Here is an 18,729-nt window from a genome sequence, read left to right as displayed (position 1 = left end):
AACAAGGAATTTCAGATTTCCCTTAAAAAGAGGCAGGCCTAGCAAAATATGTGTGTAGGTTAGTGTTGGCTCGCCAGCCACCGGTTTGCAACTCCCCATTTGGATGCTGATAAAATTGCAGGCTGTCTTGACTCAGTAGCTCTTCTGCAGGTGACCAGGAAGCATCCTAATCACGTGTCCCTGGTGCTTCTTCTTCCTCCTTCCAAGGCATCAAGACAGAAGACAGCTTGAACCATTCCCCCGGCCAGAGTGGATTCCTCGGCTACGGCTCCAGCTTCAGCACCCCTCCCACTGGACAGAGCCCGTACACCTACCAGATGCACGGTCAGTGCGGCCCTGCGGCCCTCCCTGTCCTCTCTAAAGCATTGCCTGAGTAGGGTGTCGTTCATTCATTCGGTCAACAGCTTTATTGAGTACCTACTACGTGCCAGCCTCTATCTCAAGTAGTGGAGTTACAGGGGTGGGCAGGATAATCTATCCTGATCTGCCCTCACGGAGACTGACGCTAAGCAAAGCACAAATAAACCAGCTCATTCGGGAGGAGTTGAGTGCAATGAAGCCAAGTAAATGGGGTGTCTGGATAGGGAGTGATGAGCAGGTGGGGGGTCAAGAGGGGTGGGATGGGTGAGGTTGAGTAGAGTCATCAGGAAAGGCTCTTTGCAGAGCTGATGCTGGACAGAGACCCACAGCGAGGAGCCAGCTCTGCAGACCTGGGGAGAGAGCCTTCCAGGAAGAGAACAGTCCATGCAAAAGCTGCATGGAGGGAAATGTCTTCGTGCATTTGAGGCACAGAACGGAGGCCAGCAGGGCTGGAGCCTAGGCAGGGGTTCACAGAGGAGAAAGTCTTGGAGAGAAAGCAGAGCTGAATCACACGGGGCACAGAGGGCTTTGATTTTGAGTGTGATGAGACAGGAAGTCCATTGTAGAGTCGGAGACACGCTGGGTGGTGCAAATACTGGCCAGGCAGGTAAAGGAGCTATTTCAGCGGGAGGTTCTGGGCTTTGCCTCCCCTGCAGGTGGCCTTAGAAGGGGAAGAGACGACTGCAGTGTGTGACTCCCTCCTCAGGCGCGCGAAGGAACTGGCTCAGTGGCTTCTCCTGCGCCCACCTCCATTCTTTCACCCTCACTGGGGGCACGTCAGGGCTGATGTACGGAACAGAGGGCTGATGGCAAAAATGTTGGAAATCTTCATCCTGGCATTTTTTGTGCTTCATGAAAGCTGGTAACAGTGACCACCAAGGGTGTGAAAAATCACATGCAAACCCAAAGGGGTAATGACAAGGGGGTGGTCTAATGAGTGATTGTCCTATTTCCTTTAAAAAAAAAAAACTACTGGCACGTATTGTCACTTTACTTTTATAAAAATGGGTGTCCGGGGCAACCTGTCAGGGAAAAAAAAACACTGTGAAAGGACAGCAAATGACCTTAGGGGTACGTAAGAGAAGCTTGGTGATGAGCGTTAATGCCCAGTGCTTGGAGTAGCTTCCACATTAAAGTCTGCCTCAGGCTGCTGGGGACACCATCAGTAGCCTGGACCAAACGCTCACCGTGTTGCTCACCACCTGACGTTGCTGGGTCATCTGATACAGCCTTCACGACCCTCCAGCGCATTGTTGCTGGTATTAGTCCCATTTCACCGGGGAGGAAACTGAGACATAGAGGCAATGATTGATCTACAAGTGCAATGGGACACAGACCAAGTTGGGTCTCTTGGAGGTCTCGTGGAATCCCAGCCCCCCAGCCTCACGCAAAGCCCACGCTTTTTACTATGGTGCTGCCTGACCTCCCCTTCCTCTGCTGTTACCTCTGTCATCCTGCAGTGGCCTCTCTGAGATCCACTGAAGGGTACAAGCTCCCGGGACCCTTCCCTAGGTGGAGAGTGAATTGCAGTGCCAATCCCAATAATAAAGACTTGTGTAAGGCGGGGGTTTAGCTCAGTGGTAGAGCATTTGACTGCAGATCAAAAGACTTGTGAAGACACTGAACTTGAACATGGATTTGGGCCAATCTCAAGCCAGGATTTTTCCAGCTCTGCCAATAGCAATGGAACTCACTGCCTCGGGGCCATTAAGGCTGCAGAGGTTGAAGAGCCAACACAGCCCTCCCTCCTCGAGCCTGACACCCCCTCCCCACCCCGTATGATAAGTGAGTCAAGTTATGTAGGAGTAGCTCCTCATCCACCCATTCATTCATTTATTCTGTATCATTGAGCACCAGCTGTATGCCTGGCACCTTTTTAGGCACTGAGGGTACAGCAGTCAACAAAGACCATTATCTCATGGGAGAGAGACAGGCTGTCATCAATTAACAAATAAATAGATGGTTACAGATATTGGTAACGCTTGTGAAAGACAAAAAAACAGAACAGTGTTATGGGCAGTGAGTTGGGGAGTGCTGACACATGGGCAGGTGGTTGGGGAGACCTGAGCGATGAGAAGGATCCAAGCATGTGGGCAGCTGGAGGCAGGACAGCCCAGGCAGAGGGAACAGCAAGCACAAAGGCCCTGAGGCAGCAAAAGGCTCCCCTTGTCCAAGGACTCCCAGGGAGACTCATGAGTCTGGCGGTGGTGAGCAGGGGAGATGAGATGAGAGGGTGAAGCCGGAGCCCTCCCTGGACCAGGGTGTGTAGAATAAGACCCTTCCTTCCCCAGTCCTTACAGCGCCCCCGGGAGGTGGGCACCATCGGCTCTGCTTTACAGGTGACGAAAAGGAGGCTCAGAGAGAAGTGACTTTCCCGAGATCACACAGAGCCAGTGAGGGCTCTGAGCTGGGACTCAGGCTCGGGTTTCTAGAATTCCAGAGCTGGTGCCAATCTTCCACGTGCTGTTCCCTGGACTCCTCCGGGGCCCCCAAGCTCTGCATACATGCCATTCCCCTTCATACTCCCAGGAGCTGACGACACAGGTTCTGTCGTGGTCCCCGTCTTACAGGTGGAGACACTGAGGCACAAAGTGGTAAAGTAACTTGGCCAAGGTCGCTTGGCTGTGGCAGTGGGACTCAAAGCCAGGCACTTGCACCCCGGAGCCCAGGAACACAACCGCCACTCTATCCTGCCCTCCCAACCCTGTGGGCCCTTCAAGAAGATGCTTCTCCATGGGTCAGCGCAGGCCCAGGCCCCACCCCACCCCACCCCCACCTCCCACCCCTGTCAGCCCCTCACAATTGGAAAAACATCTCTCGCTCTGTCTCACCTGCCCCACCATGAGAATAACCCAGGTTATGTTCTTAATCTCCCTGATGGCCAAGATGCCAGAAAGGCTACGGCAGCAGCTGGACTTTGTCCCAATTAAGTGCCTTCAGTCTGATGCTAATGGCCATAAACCGCCCTTGAGACAGCCCAGGCATTTCGCAAGCCTGACATAGTCCTCCTCAAGTATTTTTTTTTCCAAACACAAACACGCAGAACACTCACACACCATGCCCATGTGCTTCTTATTAACTTTTTTTCCAAGTCGCTCCGGAGGAGAAGCGCCTCCCTCTCAGACCCCCCTGCGCGCAGTTCGGGAGGGAAGACAGTGGTCGGTCGAGCTCCGTGTTTCAGACCAAGAAGGGCGAGTAGCGGGAGCCCGAGACCCACGGAGTCACGGGCCCAAAAACAATGACTCGGAATGAGATGGGTCCACGTTTAGAAGCGGAAACGGGTCTTTTCCTCCCTAGGAATTGAAATTCTCATTCTGTAGCAGCAGAAGACCCTAAGCGGGGGCCACGCCATCCTTTCACAGATGAGGGAACTGTGGAGGCGCCGCGGCAGGGTGGCTCATGTGTGCGGCCGCAGAGCGAGCGTGTTTGATAAACCCGGGGCCTCCCCCTTGGTCTCATACCACAACGTCAGAAACTTCCAGAAACTTCCGCAGAGCCATCACCCTCCAGGCCCTGGTTTGAGATCTGTATCTGTTTGGATAACGCCACCTCTCCACCGCAGGTCCAATAAACGCAGAAAAGTTCCCAGCACTCACTCTAGGCCTTTGCATAATCATTTATTTTCTTTTTTTTTTAAGTTCACCCAGGGGTTTCTAGAGCTGAAATGTGCTTCTCATGGGTTTGATTTTGTGTTGCTGTTGTTTCTTCCTGGCTCCTCCTTAGAACACTGCTAGTCACAGACGTGACCACAAAGATAAAAAGGAAGAGGGAAAAAAACAGCCTGAGCGTGCGCCGTAAGAACTTGCTGGGGGTTAAGAGCTCGGTCCTCAGCTGCGGTCAGTCCCGCCGTGTCCCACACCCTGTGGCGAGACTTGGGTGGGGCTCTCGACTTCTCCGTGCCTCAGTTTCCTCACCTGTGGAATTGGCATCATAGTGAGAGAGGCGGCCCAAAGGGCCCGTTGGGGGCACTAAACGGAGTGATTCTTGAGCCCATCAGATGAGGCCATAAAGGCTGGGTGTTCTTTTTATTATTCTTTCCGTAACGCAGTAGTTAAAAGCAGTAACTCTGAAGTCAGGCTGAGTTAACTTCCCAGTTCTGCAAGGTGCCAGCACGTGGCACTGAACCAAGTTACTTCTTACGACCTCAGTTTCCCCATGTAAAATGGGGGTGCTCATAGTACCTGCACATGGGCTGCTGTGTGATTAAGTGAGTTAATGGTGTGAAGTATGAAGAGCAGCGCCTGGCACAAACTAAGTGCCCTGCAGCTAGCTGTTGTCATCACTGTTTTATTATTGTCATCCTCATTTCAAGTCTGATGGTCTAGTCCTTCCCCAGTTCACGCTCTCTCCTGAACACTCAGGTTCAAGTAGCTGGGGTCAGAGGAAAGAGAAATTGGAATTGGAGACTGTTGAGCCATCACGTCTGCATAACCTCCTCGGTGTAGGGGGATTTAAAAAGAGTGGGAGCCCTCTTTGACAGAAATCCCTTTCGTATTTACCGAAGGCAGGGGAACATTGATGCTGAAGTTCAGAACCCAAAGTGAGCTGTTCAGGGGCCACATGGAAACATGTGGTTCGAGGGTGTGTAGGAAATTGAAGAATCCAGTGACAGGCTTTATAAGCCCGTGATCTCGGCCCTAGACATCCAAAGCCAGTGTGTGGCAGATGCATGAAATCCAGCACCATCTCTTGCACCGAAAATCTGTGACTTTGGACACGTTACTGAACTACCGTGATTTGTGTTTCCTAGTCTGGCAATGAGGTCAGAGAAAGTCATGGTCGGATACATCAAATGCATTTGGTAAACGGTGTGTGGCACCAAGTTAAACAGATGTCTTTGCTCCAGGACCTCTCAGAGCCCCTGCAGACTGGCGTGCCTTGTGACTCTCCAAGAACGGAGTTTCCGAGTCGGCCTTCCCGGGCAGACTGGAACGGGCACGCTCTCGCCAGACTCACCCGCTGTGCTCACCGGCAAGGCCGGGCTGCGGGGCTCCTCGGGCCCCTTCCTGCGTTAGAATTCTCTGATTCCCTAATATTTCTCTCATGTTGACCATGCATGTATTCCTTTTCTTTTGTACTTTTGTTCATGTATTTTTTGACAAGATAGAATTCAGATAGAATTCAGAAAATTCATCCTTTTAAAGTGTACACATCCGGGGTCATGCCGTACTTACAAAGGTGTGTGTGCCCACCACCACCACGATTCCATTCTGTGACCTTTCGTTACCCCAAAAGGGACCCCCAGGCCCAGTAGCCGTCACTCCCTACTTCCCTTCTGGCTGACATATTTGCTTTTGTAATAAGGAAAAAGATACATTCGAAGTTCCTCTTCCTTTATATTAATGTTTCCAGCAGGGTTATACATTTACCTGGTGTAAACACCTGCAGAAATCTCTCTCCCACCCTCATGCCACATCCCACATCCGCTCGGTTTCCAGCCCCCACGGTCAACCACTTCCACTGGGTTCTACGGGCCCTTCCGGAATGTCCTGTTGCAAATAGGAGCGAACGTGAACACATCGTCTGTTATATTGCATGTTTCTCTGACAGGAAGTAACTCAAGTGTGAGTCATAAATGAGGAATTACACCAGTAGAATTCTAAAGGTGGATTGGTTCATTTGCTTTTAAGATTTCCTCCTTACCACCGGTTTTAAGCAGTTTAATTTTGACGCGCCTTGGTGTAGTCTTCCTCGTGACTCCAGGGCTTCAGGTTCATGGAGCTTCTTAGATCTGTGAATTTATCGTTTTCGTCGAACTCAGAAGTTTTTCAGCCATGATTTCTTTCAATATCCACCCCCCCCCCATGTCTTCAAGTTCACTAAGTTTTCTTCTGCGGCATCTGCTCTGTGGTCAATTACACCCTGGGCTGCGTTCATGTCTCATACGTAGTTTTCATCTCTGGGAGTTTGATTTGGGTCGTTTTAAAAACATTTCCCATGTCTGTACTTAACATGTCCAGTCATTCTTCTGGCTCCTTGAACAGAGTAGAGTTATAGTAATTGTTTTAATTTTCTCAGCTACTAATTCTGTCATCTGTGTCATTTCTGGGTTAGTTTTCATTGCTTTTTCTCCTTGTTATAGGTCATATTTGCTTGCTTCTTTGCATGCCTGATGAGCTTTTATTGGACATGTGAGTTTTACCTTGTTGTCTTGGTGTGCATTTTTATATCCTATGAATATTCTTGAGCTTTGTTCTGGGAGACAGCTAAGTTGCATGGAAATAGTTTGCATTGTCCAGGTCTTGCCTTAAGCTTTGTTAGGGAGGGCAGAGCAACCTTTGGTCCAGGGCTCTCTTGGCCTAACCCATTTCCCCACTGCCGAGGCACGCCTTTCTGAGTAGTCTGCCCAGTGCTCCATGAATGATGAGGTCTCCCACGCTGCCTGGGCGGAACAGAAACTGAACTCTCAGTTTTAAGTAGCTGTGGTCCGAGAAAAGAGGAATACAAGCTTGGGATTCTATTATGAGCTCTGAGGATTGTTCCTTCTAATCTTCCGAGGTGGTTCTCTCCCAGCCTCGAGTAATTCCTTGCAGGTGTGTGCCGATCGGTGCTCAGGTGCGCACTCAAGGGCGATGTCAGCGGTCCTTGGCATTGCGCTCTCTCTGTGTGGCGCCCCTTTTCTGGCCTTCAGCTCCACTGCTTCTCACCACGTTGGCCTCCTTGACCTGGCAGCTGCATCTCCTCCTGTCAGAGGCCCCTGGGTGCCACCTGGGACCCCTCCCCAGCAACGCCCCACACCAGGGCAGTCCTACGGCTCACCACTCATTCCGCTCTCTCAAGCATCACTGTCTCTCATTGTCTGCTGCCCAAAGCCTTGGAAATCTAGTTTGTAAACTATTTCACATGAGAGACGAAGTCCGGCTCCTGTGACCGAGTCTTGCCCAGAAGCGGAAGTGAGGCTGCCCCAGTTCACGTGCATGTTTTCAGGCCATTCGATCACAGCGAGGCCCCTGACCCGGGAAAGGGAAGCAGCCCTGTGGGACCTCGGCTCTGCTCCTGGGGCCCCGCGCTCTTCCTCTGGCCTCAGTGGCCCCGTGCCCTGTGTCTGAAGAACGTGTTTTGCAGTTCCCCCCAATCTTCGGACCTTTTGCCCTGTTTCCGTCATTCAGCCCCTCCATTGTCCTTGTACCCCCTTCTGTCATGAGGCCCTCACCTCCTTTTTAAAGCAAAGTCCTCTATTTAAAGTAACACCTCGCTGTATATTTTTTATTTGCTTATTTATTTTTTTCACCATGCTATTATTTTTATTGGGATTGTGTTGCTTCTGTTAACGCCCTGATTACAAAGTTGAATTGCTTTTGAACAGTCTGTCCGAACCTACTTTTTCTCATAAGCCCTGTTATTTTAATGCATATTGGACCCTGCACAGCCTTTCCAGAAGACATCTCAGTATGGCAGAAACACTTACATGTAGTCTTATTTTCAGGGGCAACATGCCACCCACACTCTTCTACACTTGGCTTTCTTCATTCAGTACTTACCCCGGGGAACTTTTCATGGCTTCCTATTGTCCCATTGAATGACGTTCTGTAAATTATTTCACCAGCTCCTTGTTGGGTGTTTCCAGTCTTTCGCAGTTACCACCAATGTGTCTATGAATAACTCTATCTGTATATCATATATACAGATATAATATATAATATATAATATATCAATCAAATACAGCTGGAGGGCAAGTTTCCAGAAGTGGGACTCAGGGTCAAGGGGGAAAGTCAGTGTTTAAATTTGGTAGCAAGTTATACTCCATCCGGAGTCTCCGAATTTAAACACCCACCAGCCGCATTTGTGTGTACCCGCTTCCTCAACCAGCATCATCTAAGCATCGGAGGTTTTGCCGATCCGATGCATGAAAAAGAGCACCTCGGTGTAATACTGATTTGTAAGTGTGCTACAGAGTTCATCATCTTTTCAGATCTTTGACCAATTTGTTTCCTTTTCTGTGAACCAGGAGAGTAGACTTGGCAAACAGTGCCAAAGAAGAGTGGTGGGGTGCTAGGCAGCCCAATATCTAAACATACTATAAAGCTTCAGTAGTCAAAACAGCATGGTTTTAGTATGCGAACAGACTGACTGACTAATAGGTGGGAGTGTGACCCTGAAAGAGACAAACGTATCAGGGAATTCAGAACAGGGGGCACATGGCATCTTAAGTCAGTGGGAAAAGATGGACTATTCAGAAATGAGGTTGACATAACTGGTTAGCCATCTGGGGGAAAAAATATCCTCTGTTACCATATACCAGGAAAAATTCTAAATGAATCAACAGTTGAAATATCAAAAATAAAGCCATACAAGTACTAGAAAGAGAATGAGCAAAATTGCTATAACCTTGGTGTGGAAAAGGCTTTTCTAGCCTTGACTCGGAAATCCAGAAGCCACCCATGAAAAGACTGACAAGTTTGTGGATTTTTTTTTCTCTTTGGCATGAGACCGAACACCAGAAGCAAAGTCAGAACAGCGAAAACAAACACAACAAACAACAAATGGCAGACTGCGAAGAAATGTTTACATCTCAAGTCAGAAACAAATTGTTACTCTCTTTAACATGATGTGGCTGTCCTATGAACTGACTCTGCTCTGGGACGTTACTCTTCTCAATAAAAGAGAGGAGCGAGGAGGCGCAATGTTGCAGGAAGGGAGGGGGCTGTGGCCAACCGGACAGCACAGGCCCCTCAGAGTTGGGCGGCGGGCGTTACACTAGATGGGACCCCCAAGAGGCCAATTCTTTTCATTTTGCAAGGTAATCCTCAAACCTGTATTTTAACGTGAAATCTTTTTTTCTCCAATTTTGGCAACTTATTTAAACACTCTCTTTGAAATACCTTGCAGAGCAGGTGAACATGCGCGAGGCTGGTCTCCATGCCTCTGTCTTGCAATGCGGTTCCATAATTTCTTAATTGAACCGCAGGTCCCGAGACCAGGAGTGGAAGGAGAAAATTGCTTCCCACGTGGTGATTTGGGAAACCAGGAAGACCACCCCTTTTGGTCCTCCCCTGCAGCGGAGGCACGTCCCAGAGGACCCGAGTGGTGGGGTGTGGTTAGCGCTGACCCGGAGCCCAGTGGCCTCCTGAGAAAGTAGTGTCACTTCCCTATTTCCCTTTGGCAGCCGCACATCCCAGGCCCTCCCGGCCCAGCCAGTTCTGAGCAGGCTGCGTCTGTCTGGTCTCACCGTGTCAGTCAAGACAGGAGCCAGGCTTGGCCTCCCGCGAGCCTGGGAGATCCTGGACCGCAGTCAGGTTTCCCGGTGTGAATCAGCACCGCCTCTGCACACCGCGGCGTGGGCGGCGTGGGCGGGGTGTCCTGATGCCTGTCAGCACTCTCGCACTGCGCAGCACCTCCGCCCCAGTGGTCACCTTCTCGTCACCTTCGCGTGTCTTGGCAGGCTTGCTGCCTCCTGCTTCAGCTGAAGTCTTGTGGATTTAGGACATGCGGAGGTTACATGGATGGCCCTTTTTTCTAGTCTGGTCACCCCCATCTCCAGAAGCCACTGGAGAGGACCAGTGCAAACAGCTGGGGAGACTGAGAGCGGCGGTGAGTGAACGGTTCGCTCAGGCAGCGCGTGCTGCAGGCCCTTCTGCGGCCATGACAGCTCTGCCGTCGTCTCTGTGTGTGCTGTCCAGTAGGGGCGCCACCAGCCAGCCGTGGGTGGCTACAGAGCATTGACATGGGGCTGGTGCAACGGAGTGAGTGGATTTTTAATTTAGTTCCATTTTAATTCATCACAACTTCAATGTCAATGTGGCCAGTGTCTACCGTACTGGGCGGCACAGCTCCTAAGAGTGATTCAAAGCCAACTCGTGGCCTGCCTACTGCGGGGTTGGGGGGGGTGGGTGGGGTTGAGTGAGAGACAAAGAAAACAACAATGGACCAAAAACAAAATAAAAAACTCAGACCCTACCCGTGAGCGACAAGCCCCACCACGGTCATCCTTCACAGACAGATGTGGGGAGCGGTCTGCCCCCAGCCCGGGCGCCGGCCCTCCTTCTGCTCGGATGGTGGAAGGGGGTGATGAAGGGACAGGCGGTGGGGGCAGGAAGGAAGCAGCCTCAGGCCAGGAGCCCTTTACTAGCAGAGAGACACAGACAGACAAACGGACACTGCAAGTCTGTCTCTACTCAGAAGCCGCCGCAGTCAGACTGTGGGAGACATAATCTGTGCCCTTAGAGCAGATCCCATTTTTTCTGCTCCTAAAAGTACGGTTGGTAAAGGGGAGCGAGGGGTCTTGCTGGGCGTGCCTCTGACCCCCTGGAGTGGGGTGATCTCTGCCTGCGTTATTTCACATTCTACAGTGTCCGAGAGCCCCGGGTTTCATCCTGCCGAGCCTAACCCCCTTGCCTTTTGTTCCGCTTTTACATTTTTCATGTATTTCTTTTGAATTACATAAGTAACACTAGTGTGTACCTTTCTGTAATTTCTGTGTGTGTGTGTGTGTTTTTTTCCTCTCGCAGCTGGAAGATTGTTCCTTTTTTTTAAACAAATACTCTCCTGCTGTGCATCTTGTTTTAAAAATTGTCTTTTGTGTATTTCACTAAATAACAAACCTTGGAGATCTTCCAAAGTGAGCTCCAATAAACCCTCCTTGTTCTATTTTCTGGTTCCTGGTACTCCACGGAGAAAGCCCAGCCCTGGGTTTGAATCCCAGCACCAGCACTTACCAGCCGTGTGGCTTGGGCAAACAGCATCTCTGAGACTTGATTTTCTTGCCTGTGAAATGGAGTCTGTAGGAGTAGCTGACCCCACGGGCTCCTGGAGGGCTGGGTGCCAGCTAATATGAGCATGGGGGTGTTCACAACAGTGCTTAGAATAATCAGGGCTCTTCATTAGGGTTGGCTGTTGTTATTCTTATGGATGCACCATGGTATTTGGCCATTCCCCTTTGGATGGGCAGTTACGGTGTTTCCAACATCTCACTACTTCCACCACCTCTGAAGCTTGCAAGCTCTGTTCTTTTTCTACCCTGAGGAGGGTTGCTGCCAGGAGTGTTGGTGGCTGCCCTGGAGCTTCGGTTGTTGGGCCATTTGCTGTCCCTGCTACTTTGTACTGGGGTCCCGGTCTCTGTGTGTGTTTGTCTCAGCCAGGGTCCCCTTCCAGCTTCCGTAGCAAGCCTGCCAGGTCTCGCCAGCCCTCCCTTCTCCGCCACGCCAGTCCTAAGTTGCCGTCTCCAAGCACTGGCTGCCGGAAAGGACTGTGCCACCCCCAGAACCGTAGGCCAGGGTCATCCCAGCAGCTGCTGCGTGTGGGCCCCAGCCGACTGCCTGACCTTTCAGGTCCTCCGGGCTTCTCTGACTGGTCTCTTTCCAGACCCCTGGGACCAAAACAGGGGTGTGGCTAAAAAGATGCACAGGAAGACTCCACCTGGGGGAGGGGTGGGATTTGTGCCCTCGAAGGCCCAGAATTGTGGAATTTATTGTTCAGAGGCTTTAATTTATCTCATGCCTGTGAACCGCCATGGAGTCGTGGGGTCGTTAATCATGTGGACATTTGATAGTGCACTTTGGGAGGGCTGGCCCATTGCCCTGGCCCGAAAGGCTGGGGCAGGTTCTTAAAACGGGCAAGTGGGCTCAACTTGGGGCGTTTGCCCAGCGTGGGGCAATGAGGGGGATCACGCAGTCTCTCTCGGGACCGAGCCTCCGCATCTGCGGAAGGAGAGGGTTGGACTGGAAACCAGCGCTTGCAGCCCTGTTCGCTCCCAGGGCACACTAAGGAAGACATTCGCCACCCCAGCCCCGTGTGCACTTCCCGTGCGGCTTCCCGCACGCATGACCGATCGCCAAGTTTCCACACAAACCGCCCTCTGCGTGTGCTGCGCGCTGGTGTTTTCTCTCCCCTTCCACTGAAGGAGAAAACAAACAGAAAGAAACCCCGGTCCTCTTCTGTTTCGTTGGAAATGGTGCTGGTTAGGACACATGACTTGAGCACGTGTCCCACTGGTGGGCCATTACCTACAGCTTGGGACTCTGGACATGTATAAGGTCCTTTCTGATGATGGCTTGGCGACGAGAAGGCTGGATTTTTTTTTGAATAATAATTTCTTTCTGCTCGACTTTAAAAGGATGTGTTCACTGTGGAATAATTGGAACACACCATAAAAGCACAGTCAAGGAATTGTCGTTAGTAACCTGCCTTCTCGGCATCCTGTGAAGCTGCTTCCCTTCCTCTTCGGTTCTGCCGGTTCCCCTTGCATTTCTAATTCAGCATATGGTGGAGTCTCGGACAGATTTAGATGTTGCTGAACTCATAGATTTAGATTTTGTGGGTTTTAAATACTGTGTGCATTTTCTCATCTCATTGAACTTTCTTTGCAAGCCTGCTTTGGAACGACTTTATAGTGCTCCCCTGAATCGGTGCGCCGCGATTTATTTAACAGACTACAGGATGACGGGCATGTGAGGGGGAATCAGCATTTTCCATCTCCTGCGGGGGTTGCCAAACTACGGCTGACCAACCGGCAGCCTGCGTTTATAAATAAAGTTTTATTGGAACTGCCACGCCCATTCCTGTTGGTTTTGTCTGGAGCTGCTTCCTCACGACGATGGCAGAGCTGAGTAGCTGCAACAGACAGCTCTTGCCCTGAGAAGCCTAAAATATTTACTGTCTGGCCCTTCGGAAAATGTTTGCTGACCCTGGTCTAGTAGATGATGCCACAAGGAGTATATTTGTATTCACATGATTTTGACATGTTTGGCTAGTTCCTCCTTCTTAAGAACATATATTAAATGTATCAAAAGGTAATTTGGTAAGCCCCTTAAGTTTCTGGCTTTCTTTGAATGAAATGTAAGTGACTAGATTAAAATGAAGGGGAAAAAAGACTTTTCTGTTGAGTAGTGGGAGTGACCACTGATGGGAGTGACCACACAACTTATTGCCCAAACCTGGACGTAGTTTTGGTGTGAAAGGGGACACCACTAATAATTATGCCAGGACAGCAGCGTAACCTGGGGTGGCCATGGTTTATGGCCGTGGAGAACGTATGGAATCTTGTAGAACTCATGCTCGAATGGTTCTGGAGAGGGTCTGGGGCCTGGTCTACCACTAAGTAGACTAAGTAGACTAAGTGCTGTGTGACTTTGGATAGACCAGTGTGCCTCTCTGGTTTTTCACGTTCTCCCCAGCCATGCCAGCTACCCCCACCTCCGCCGGGCTTCTCTGCAAATTATCAAAACCTGGAGGAAAAGAGGCTTCTCATGCCCAGAGCCAGTTTCAAAAACCCCATAAAAGATCTCTGATTGGTTCTGAAACCAGCCCTGTGGTCAGAGATTGTGATTGGTCCCTCCTGAGTCACATGCCCATGCCTGGGGCAAGACGAAATGGGGGGGGGGGTGATGCACAGTGGGTAGACCAAAGCAGTAGATGACCGATGTTTATAGTCCCTTCTGTCTGCCAGTGAGCTAATGAATGGAGACGGCTTTTCCACAGAAGAGCCATTCTTCAAGTCTTGTTAGTCGAATCTCTATAAAACATTCTCAGTATATAGAGTGCTGTTGAGAAATGGACAAAGATGGGGAATTCACACATGAACTTTCACCGGGGACATTTTCTCACCTTGCACGGGTTCTGAGAGTTTCGTAGACATGGGAGGTGCCTCCGTCACCACTGACAGCACTAGCTGCGAGTCTGATGGCTTCGGTCCCCAGCAGAGCCAAGCAGCGGGCAAGTGAGTGATGGCCTCGGGGGCCTGACTGTCGAGGTGAAGATCGCAGCGTTGCCCCTTCGAAGCTGTGTGACCTTGGTCAAGTGACTTAGCCTTTCTATGCCTTGGCCTCTCCAGCTAGGAGGACAGCAGTTGTCCCCACTCACAGGATTGTTGTGAAGACGAAGGCAGGAAGTGTCCGCGAACTACACAGAATAGCCCCTGGCATACAGTATGTGCTTGATAAACACAAGCCGTTGTGTCTAAGGAATTCTGAGATACTCTTTTCGAGAAGTTGTCTATGATATTAGTGGAGACTCAAGTCCGTGGAGTATTTTTGATCGCTCTAGAGCAAAGGAACGGAGGCCAAGGAAAACCGAACATCAAAACCTACTAGACATAACTCAAGATTCCAGAACTGTGCTTCTAGAAGGGATGGGAGGGGTCATCTCAGTCGTGGGTCAGCTTTCTGAAAGGAGCCAGAGAGGAAGTATTCTGCGGACTTGCAGGCCGTGCGGTCCTTGTCACAACCACTTGGCTTTGCCACGGCGCCAGGAACACTGCCGGAGGCGGTGCCCACACGGATGGCGTGGCCGTGTCCCAGTACACGTCACTTTCACAAACACATGGCCAGCTCTCAGGCCATAGTTTGCCAGCCCTGGTAGGAGTTCACTGAGGTCAGCTCATCTCTGGGTCTGGGTAAGTCACCGCGGCTGCCCCTAGTGCTGTTCCCTACTTTGTCCCCAAGTGGCCTGGAGTGGAAGGAAGGCATTTCCGCCCCTTCTTGTGTCTAGGCAGGGGTGTGGGGGAGAGCAACTGATTAACTCTGGTCACTGAGTTGAGGGTAGAAATGACCATATTACTTCCAGGCCAGGGCACTCAGCAGCCAGTATAAGACCCTCCAAGATCTCTGACCATGCTCAGATTGGGGGGTGCACGGGGGGCCCCTGAGGGGCTCCAATGAACAGAGCCCTGGCAGACCCTCAGAGGACATGAAGGAGAAATCTGCTCTGATTGTGTTTAAGACACCAAGATATCGGAGATGTCGGTTACCCCAGCATATTGTAGCCACTCCTGACGACTTATTGGCACAGAGGTTATTTTACACAGTACACGAAAGTGGAATTAAGAGTGATTGGTTCACATAGTAGAGAAGCTACGTCTCTTTCTATCTTCTTTCAGGTTTGCTGACTCAATAATACAGCAAATAGGGAAGTCTCTATTTAGTGTTAGTATATCTTTAACACCCCTAGTCCTTGCAAATATTTATTTTTAATAAAGTCAAAGGAAAAACCCAGGTTTAGAGACTTTGATGGGCAGCAGGGGTTTTTTTAATAACTTTTTTTATATTTTAATTATTTATTTTTAGAGACGGGGGTGGGAGGGAGAGAAACATCAATGTGTGAGATAAACATCCATTGGTTGCCTCTTGCACACTCCCAACTGGGGACCTGGCCCGCAACCCAGTTATGTGCCCTGACTGGGAGTCGAACCAGCGACCTTTCAGTTCACAGGCCGGCATTCAGTCCGTCGAGCCACACCAGCCAGGGCCAGGCAGCGGTTTTTAGCTAGAACTTATGAACATTTGTTTTCCATGTATTTTTTATTTTCATGTTTTTATTATTGATGGCAAGTGCTATTGACTTTACAGTAGTGATAGAATTCTCAGACAAATTTACTTAAGTAAAAACGAGGCATGACTTTATGGATATTATGGTTTAGGAAAAAGCTTCGTTTTACAAAACGGCAAGTCCCTCGCCAGCAGATTTAAGGGAGACGCTAAGTAACACAGCAGCACAGGTTGCCTGAAGGAATGGGGGAGCATAAGGACATGCGAATCTAGGTCGGCGTTGCCCTTCCACAGACGTGGGCCTGGAGGCCCCCGGAGGGGACACGCTCTGCCTGGGCGACCCAGCCTCCCAGTGGCAGGGCCAGCAGGCATTCCTGAATCCGGCCGTCCAGAGGCCAGGCCGGCTGTCCCTGGGCGCACGGCCCTGTGCCCGCCAGAGTCGGCGTGGAAACTGGTAAATCCCAGCAGGCCGACCAGCTCCCCTGAGTCCGCTTCTGGGGGCTGCAATAACCAGGCACGAGAAACTGGGTCGCTTTATAGGGCAAGAACTCACTGTCCCACAGTTCTCGGGGCTGGAAGTCTGAAGTCGAGGTGTTGGTGAGGTTGGTTCCTCGGGGAGGCTCTGAGGTAGGACCTGCTCCACCCCCAGGTCCCAGCTCCTGGCAGCTGCCGGCAACCCTGGGCATTCCCATCCCTGCCTTAGTCTTGACATGACATCCTCCCTCTGTGTCTCTGCCCCAATGTCCCTCTTGGTATAAGGAAACCAGGCATCAGGCCTGGTCCCACTCTGATCCAGTATGACCTCGCCTTAACCTCTTTACATCTGCGAAGACCCTATCCCCACAGAAGGTCACATTCACAGGTACCAGGGGTTAAGAGTAGAACATGCGTGTTTTGGGGACACAAGTCAACCCACAGTATCACCCACCCAGGGTCCCTGCATTAGCAGCGAGAGGCTGGGGACCCAGATAGCTGTCCCTGGGATAGCTGGGCTCTGCAAAAATTGAAACCACCCAAGCGAAACAGGTCAGTCAAGGCCCCTGCAGCTCAGCTGGCTTGCATTAGTCTCAGTCTAAGACTGTGGCGGCAGAGGCGGCCCAGACCCCGGCAAGTTCACCGAGGAGAGGCCGCTGCCAGCAAAGGTCAGGGCTCACTCTTTACAGTATAAATATAACCCCGTTCCCGGCCGCCCCCCTCCCATAGCCACACAATATCTCTTTCAAAGATCTCAAAACACCGAAGCAGACCGTACCAAATCGACTTTATTGTTTTAAAACCGGCCCCTTCTGTCCGCCACCACCCACCACCCCCTCCCCCAGGGGGAAAAATTTTCATAATAGCTGCCTCTCCAGCGTGTGCCTTGTTCTCTTCTCAGGGCGGCTTAGCACCCTGAGGCGGTGACTCTAATAGCGCGTCCTAATATCCAGCCTCTGTTTGACAGTGTTGAATGACTACCAACCTCCTCGTGGCCGCCACGAATCAATGGCCAGTTTTGTGGCAGGTGCTGAATAATCGTGCAAATAACTAACGCAGGGCGAGGGCTCCCGGGGCCAGGCAGCAGGCTGAGCTCTGTGCCCGAGTTCACCCCCTGGGGCCTCACTTGTAGCAAGTTCACTGCCGCGTGACAGGTGAGAAAACCTGAGGGTCCAAAGAAGGAAGGCCCCAGAGCTGGGAAGGGACATGGTGTTAGGGCCGGGGCGAAGGTGTGGCAAGCAAGGTATTCTCCCACGTGGCAAATTGAAGGAGCAACATTTAAAGTAGTCAAAGTCAACGCAGAAGAACCCTGAGAAACAAAGTATCAGGACTTTAAATGAAGACAGGCCACTGACGTCCGTCTGTCCTGCAACGCTGGGTCCTGGTGTAAGGGGAACAGCTGTTTCCAGATGCCCCATGGTTTCAGGACACAGGTCACCGGCGTCCTACCAGGTGGGAGGTGAGGCTGTGCAAACAAATCTGGCCACACGGGGCTTTATGTGCAGTCATACTGTTTGGCGGGAGCGTGTTTAATAACTTTCTCCACCTGGTTGAAAACATGGGAGGATGTTTGGGTAAACGTAGATAGAAATGAGCATTTGTCCTTCTGCCTCAGGCTCAGCACCAACCCCGATTCTCCCCCAGAACTGAGTCAGAAGTCCTTGTCTTTGACCGCTCCCTTCCAGTAGGTTCTGCACCTTGGCCCACGCAACCTCACGTCATCCCGACGACCAAGGGTGAGGGTTCAGAGCGAGTGCAAACCCCGGCCTACCAGTTAACAGCCATGTGGCGGGCAAGCAGCTTGACTTCTCTGGGCGTCTTTTTCCTCTTTTGGAAGAGTCGGGTCATAGGAGTGAGTCCCCACCTCGTCTTTTGTGCTGCTGGGAGACTGTCGTGATGATTAAAGGAGTCAGTACTTGTAGGACTCTGAGAACAGAGCGTGACACCAAGGAGACGTTTCGTGAGTATTGTTATCATTGCTGAGTATTACTGCCTTAGTTTCCCGTGGCTGCTAAAACAAATGACCACCAGATCAACGGCTCGAAACGGCACAGGTGTATCCTCCAGTTCTGGAACTCAAACATCACACATGGTCTCACCGAGCGAAAACCAAGGTGTCAGCAGGGTGTCAGCTCCTTCTGGAGGCTCGAGGAGACAGCCTGTTTCCTTTCCTTTTCCAGCTTCTGGAGGTGCCCACATGCCTCGGCCCATGGCCCCTTTCTCCGTCTTCAGAGCTGGAGACCGTGGGTCAAGTCCTGCTTGTGTCTCATCGCCCTGATCTTCGGTGGTCACATCTCTCTCTGACTCTCTCCTCTCTCCTCTCTCACCCACTTTTAGGTGGTACCATGGTGCCCACCTGGGTAATCCAAGATGCTCTTCCTGTTTGGAGGTCAGCAGGTCAGCCACCTCAAACCCATCTGCAGCTTTATTCCCTTTGGCCGTGTAACTACCGTATTCACAGCCTCCAGGGTTCTGTACACTGCACTCCCTCACTCACTCACTCGCCAGTCAACAGATATTTGCACATAGTAATCACCTTGCACCAGGGCTGGGGGTCACAGCAGTGACAAAACGGATAAAAACTCCACCTGTGCAGAGCCTACATTCTAACAGGGAGAGAGAGACAATAAATAAGATTCTGTTTTTCGAAGTGTTTCGGGCAGGGACGGATTCGTGCAGAACACAGAGCAGGGGA

General features: G+C 51.0%; 1 protein-coding gene across 1 annotated transcript in view; it reads left to right on the top strand.

Moving 5' to 3' along the window:
* The window catches only part of EYA2 (EYA transcriptional coactivator and phosphatase 2), a 203,253-nt gene that overhangs the window by 93,354 nt on the left and 91,170 nt on the right, over window positions 1–18,729 (top strand). The window contains exon 5 of the mRNA XM_045832978.1: window positions 208–324. Within this exon, the coding sequence (XP_045688934.1) occupies window positions 208–324 (117 nt within the window). The remainder of the gene's footprint in view (window positions 1–207; window positions 325–18,729) is intronic.

The sequence above is a fragment of the Phyllostomus hastatus genome, unplaced genomic scaffold (assembly GCF_019186645.2).
Source record: "Phyllostomus hastatus isolate PE091 unplaced genomic scaffold, TTU_PhHast_1.1 phas_contig_17, whole genome shotgun sequence".
In the NCBI taxonomy this organism is placed as follows: Eukaryota; Metazoa; Chordata; class Mammalia; order Chiroptera; family Phyllostomidae; genus Phyllostomus; species Phyllostomus hastatus.
The sequence above is the reverse complement of the archived record's forward strand: the minus strand, read 5'-3'. Positions and strand labels throughout refer to the sequence as shown.